General features: G+C 37.7%; 1 protein-coding gene across 1 annotated transcript; it reads right to left on the reverse strand.

The window, feature by feature from the left end:
• Window positions 1-369: 369 nt before the first annotated feature.
• Window positions 370-4,523, reverse strand: LOC119980117 (dihydrolipoyllysine-residue acetyltransferase component 5 of pyruvate dehydrogenase complex, chloroplastic). Its single transcript, XM_038822777.1, has 6 exons — window positions 3,479-4,523; window positions 2,633-2,824; window positions 2,457-2,544; window positions 1,106-1,176; window positions 938-1,021; window positions 370-855 (listed from the first exon to the last, which is right to left on the reverse strand). Exons 1-6 carry the CDS (start codon window positions 4,322-4,324, stop codon window positions 751-753), a joined length of 1,386 nt encoding a protein of 461 aa, XP_038678705.1. The 5' UTR covers window positions 4,325-4,523; the 3' UTR covers window positions 370-750.
• Window positions 4,524-5,522: the final 999 nt, after the last annotated feature.

Here is a 5,522-nt window from a genome sequence, read left to right on the forward strand (position 1 = left end):
TATTTATTGATGATAAAAGTTAAAATATCTTTATCCATGTCCAACAATGAGAATTAATATCCAAATAATAAATTCACAAAAACCGTTTCTTCTTCTTTCATTATTTAGAAGTAAACCAACAATTGATAGACATGTGCATTAGCCAATAGTTATGTCTATTCAAAACATAAATTGTTTTGACAGTTATATATTTAATTTGTCCACAACTATATCTTGTTTTAATCCAAATAAGACATAATTACAATAAGACGTAGGGAAAAACCCAAAATATTGAATTCCTTAAGACTGATGACAAATATTATGAGTGAATGTGACCGTGAGATGATTTATATTCAAGAAAGCAAGAGTTAAAACCCTTCACGAACAATGTAGGGAAAGATATAAAGACTGTTTTATCTCTCAATCAAAATAAACAATTACTCAATTCAAAGCTACAGCCAAAACGTCAAAATGTAACAATTACGTTCCTCATAGTCGATGAAGAAAAATGGTTTGATAACTCAGTAATGAACAACAGCCAATATTTAACTTAACAACGCAGCAGGGAAGAGTCAAAATGTATGGAAACTTCATAACTAACTAAAGGAAAAAGAATCCAATAAAAAGCATTTGTATTCAAAATTCTGCTCCTTGCTCTTGTAACTTACTAATCGATAGTGAACCAGAAGTTGATCAGGAAAGTGTGCACAAGGAGAAGTAATCTAACACTGGCAGCACCAAAAGCACATTTCGGCAAAAATGGATATCAGACTAAAAAGTAAGATCCCTTGGGTCTTCAATAATCTTTGCCAGTGTTTGCAAGAATGAAGCCAGATCAGCACCATAGATTACTCGATGATCAGCTGTGACATTTACCTGTACGCATTGTACATTTCTGGTGTTACGATGCAGAACTTTTCATTCAAGAAAGATTGTTAAGAGAGTCATTTTTTCTTACCTGCATCTGGTTCTTTATCCCAATCCGGCCATCCTTGCTTGCAACTACGGCTGGCTGAGAAGCTCCAACAGCCATGATGGCTCCCTGTAAAAATAACACCCAGTTAGATTAAAAAAAGTTCACACACTCAAAAAAAAAAAAAAAAAAAAAAAACTTAAAAAAACTTACAGTTCCAGGTGGCAGGATGGCATCAAACCGATCGACACCAAACATCCCAAGGTTTGAAAGAGTGAAAGTACCTGCAAAGAGCAAGCAAGTTTGACAACAAAAACAAACACGAAGAGGCTCAAGAATAGACGTAACCCCATTGAATACAAAAACATAAGAGAAGCACCTGAAATCATGGCATGGGTAGAATGTCATCTTAATTAGATAAAAGGAGGCCTAGTTGTATCACAATTAATATATCTGAAAAATTAATAGCTACCATTCGGTTGCAAACCCATGAAATGACCATTAAATCATTAATGACCAACACCAGTCAATGAAGTCAAATGTCTACCACTAATCATCTACCATGAACGATGGCCACCAATTGTTTGACTACCACTAATCATCTACCATGAGCAACGACCACCAATTACAATAGGTCAACGGACTCAACACTAACCATTGTTCCACTGTTAAATCTAGTGTTTAAAACTCAATATATTTTAGCATGAAAAGGCAATTGTTCTCACTAAAATCAAAAAACAAGAGGCAAACTGGCAATTAAAATGCAACAGAAAAGGTAAAGGACCATTGTCTCACTAGCCCATAGGCTGCACAACAATGCCAAGGTGGACTCACATTTATAATAAGACCTTCACTAAATATTATCAGGAAAACCCAATGTTTCTCTACTAATTTTCACCAAATATTAGTCCAGGTAATTTCACAGGTGGATTCATGTAGCTAACCAAAATTGTTTGGAATAAAGGCTTTGCCTCTGTCACGATGCCAATCATGAACAAGATACGATACTGCCCATAAAATATCAGCATTTTAATGGGAAAATAAAATTTTTTACAATAGGCAATTATGAATAGCAGTATAGCACAAATAATCTTGACCACTCTTGCCGAATCTTAATCTGCATTTAGAATCATCAGGCTTCCAAGTTTTAAAGGCTCATGAAGAGCCACTTTTTGTTCTTTATTATCTTGAATCGGTCACAAACAATTACTCTCGCAAACTTTTACCTATAAGTTACAGGCACGTTATTATTTATTAATATTATTTTCAATAAAAATTTCTAACCACCTTTCCCCCTCCCAATCTTACCAACAATGAATTGTAAGCCCCAGCCCTTACCATGTCAGCAACCTCAGGCTAGTCTTGACTATTTACAGTTTCTTTTTGACGCAGCCATTTACTACAATTAACTTTGTTGGGAAAAGTCGACACGCATGATGAAATCAGTGAAACAACATGAGCGTCAAGTTTTCAAAATATATGTATTTGTAAATGTGTGTGGGTTTGTGTGTAAGTCTTACACTGTATATTCAATTATGTCCATGCGATAAAACGGTAGGAGTACCTGTAGTATACTCCTGAGACTGCAATTGCTTGGCCCGAGCTTTTTCAACCAACTCTTTCCACTTTCTTGACAGAGAGTAGATATCAACCTGAAAGACATCAAGAAATCAACACATCAGCCTGGTAGCAATTTACATACCACAAAAGCTACAAACAGAAAAAAGCAATTAATAAAACCTTATCAGCATCCTGAAGCACAGGCGTAATCAACCCACCGTCCATAGCCACAGCAACAGCAATGTTGATGCTACTGTTGTATGTAAAGCTCTTACCATCTCTGCAGCTAGAATTTACAACAGGATGTTTAACCAATGCAAGGGCAGTGGCCTTGGCAAGTAATGCTGTCATGGTGACTCCCTTTGATTTAATCTAAGCAGATATACCGAGACAACATTACTTTTATTTTCACTCAAAAATAATATAAAAGAAAATCAGCATGTCATGGACTTAAAAGTTATGACCCAGAAGTATTGAAAACCTAAGCTAACTTCTCACCTTTTCAATGAACCAACAAATACAATCTTGGGCAGCAAATAAATGTGATAAAGACTAAAGGAAAAAAAAAATTATATATATATAATGTCATGTAGCAAATTTCCAGTGGCAAAGAATAGCCAGAATCAAGTATGCTATCGAAAAGGTTTACATTTTCCAACTTAACAACTTATATTGTGGATTATCATTGACAATCTACTGATTTATTAAAAACCATTTTCCTGTGTAGTTAGGAGAGGCTCTTAAAACATTGACAAATTTCAAAAAAAAAAAAATGGAAAGCTAAAAACTTCTGCATTTGCTACGGCCACAACTGCTTGAGTATTATAACTTTCTTCTCCTTCCTGAAGGACAAGTGCTCTCCCAACCAAAAGTAATTGAACAACAAGCAACCATTCTAGACTTCCTAATTCATGAAAATAACACTGCAATTCGGCATTTCTCCCAATCAATTGAAACTTACTTTCTTGTCTAATTCATGAAAATAACACTGCAATTCGGCATTTCTCCCAATCAATTGAAACTTACTTTCTTGTGGAGCGTATCAAGTGCATCCGTGGTGATAGTGTACCCAACTCTGAAAGTAGGCACTGTCAAACTCCCTACCATATTCCTACTAACAGCACCCTGCATTGTTGTAAACGGCACCACCGACCCCAATTCGATTCCTGGTGCTGTTGGAGGTGGCACGGCGGCAACAGTAGCTGCTGCAGCCGCTGCCTCAACATCTTTCGCTACAATTCTCCCCATTGGCCCACTCCCAACCAATCCCGCTAGCTCCACCTTCAGCTCTTTGGACAATTTCTTCGCATAAGGGGACGCCACAATCCTCTTTCCCCCCTCAGAGGCCGGGTGTACAGCAGACGCAACCACTGTCTCCCTGCTGGCCACAACTGCTGGGCCTACAGGCTCCTCAATTTTCTCAGGTTGCGAGGCCTGAGCAGTAATACTAAGAGCAGCTTCAGCCGATAACGATGATGATGATGTGGAGGCCTTAGACCGAGCCTCGGCAATCTCGTCCTCCGTCTCTGCAAGTAGGCCGATTACTGAACCGACTGGAGCAGAATTGCCGTCCTCAACCAAAATAGCCGCAAGGAAACCATCATGGAAGGTCTCGACGTCCATGTCGGCCTTGTCAGACTTGACTACAACTACACTCTCACCCTTTGAGACCTTGTCGCCCTCGTATTTACTCCAGGACACAACTTCGCCCACCGTCATGGTGGAGCTCAAGACCGGCATGGTGATCTCTCTGATCTTCGCCTCGATTGAAGTGTTCCGTCGAGAGGAAATATATATCGGTGGCGCTGCAGAAGGGGTGCGACGGAGGGACGAGGTGGAAGGGACGAATGAGGTGTGGAGGAGGTGAGCCATTGATGTGATTGAAGAGAGAAGGCAGTTGGAGAGAATGCCTCTGTATCAGTCGAAGAGAAGGAGGAGAGAATGGCGGTTATTGGAAAGTGTTGTTAATTTGGGTTTCTCGAAAACATCGAAGGAGGCGGAGCCCTCAACCACCGTTACCGGTGCGTGTCCTGATTTGTTGGGTTTTGGTGGCTGTTTCGGGAGGTTTTGTTTTTGCAGATGTATCCTAATTTTACTTTATTTTGTTACCCATTTTTTGGAATAATTACGCATTCAGCAGTCATGTTTTCATTTGCTTTCAATCAAGCTCCCCTACGAAAAAAATTGTTGCCATACTACTGATAGTAAAGAATCTGAAAATACATTACTAAGAGCATGTCCAATGGACACTTGATAACACATTTTCAAGTGTTGAAAAGTGAACTTTATGGAAAATTTAGAGTGCTGGAGTTCTACAATGGAAGAAAATGAACACTTGAAAACACACTTTCTTGATAATGACACTTGAAATATAGGTTGTTGTTAAAAATGACACTTGAAATATGAAGTATGCATATAGTTGATGAATAGTGAAGAGAGAGATGATGAAAAGGAAGAAAGAGATGATAAAATGGAAGAAAGAGGTGATGAAAAGGAAGAGGGATGATGAAAAGTAAGAAAGATATGATAAAAAGTAAGAGAGAGAAAATAAAGAAGATGAGTATGAAGTGTTGAAAAGTATGAAGTGTTGATGAATAGTGTATATTGTGGGACCCACTCACCCAATTAAGTTATGCCACGTAGGAGAGAGTAGAAGAGAGAGAATGATTTTGAAGTGCTTGATATAGTTTTTACCACTGGAGTTGCTCTAAAGATGAACAATTAAAACATAAGAGCCTCCACAATGGTGAGGAGTAATTCAGCACTTGAAACACCTAAAAATTTGTGTTTTCAAGTTTTTGTATAACATACACCCACAATGGAACCAAGTCTCAAGTGCTATAAAATAAATAAACTACCAACTACCAACCTATCATTCCCTCCATCTTTCCCTCCTAGTTGGAATGGTATATGGTAATAGAAATTTTGTATTAATACAACTATAAATTTTTACAGTTAGTTATCAATAAAATTTTATTAGTTATTAAAACGTGCCTTAATTTTCAATTAAATCTATACCACCAATAATGATGACACAAGTTTTAATTGTTTTAATCGAGGAAATCTCTAT

Source organism: Tripterygium wilfordii, chromosome 15 (assembly GCF_013401445.1).
Source record: "Tripterygium wilfordii isolate XIE 37 chromosome 15, ASM1340144v1, whole genome shotgun sequence".
Taxonomy (NCBI): Eukaryota; Viridiplantae; Streptophyta; class Magnoliopsida; order Celastrales; family Celastraceae; genus Tripterygium; species Tripterygium wilfordii.

Coding starts and splice junctions, on each gene's coding strand:
- LOC119980117 (XM_038822777.1), bottom strand. CDS start 4,324: ATGGCTCACCTCCTCCACACCTCATTCGTCCCTTCCACCTCGTCCCTC. Junction 2,825..3,478: donor TTGATACGCTCCACAAGAAA/GTAAGTTTCAAT, acceptor ATATCTGCTTAG/ATTAAATCAAAGGGAGTCAC. Junction 1,022..1,105: donor CCATCCTGCCACCTGGAACT/GTAAGTTTTTTT, acceptor TTATTTTTACAG/GGAGCCATCATGGCTGTTGG.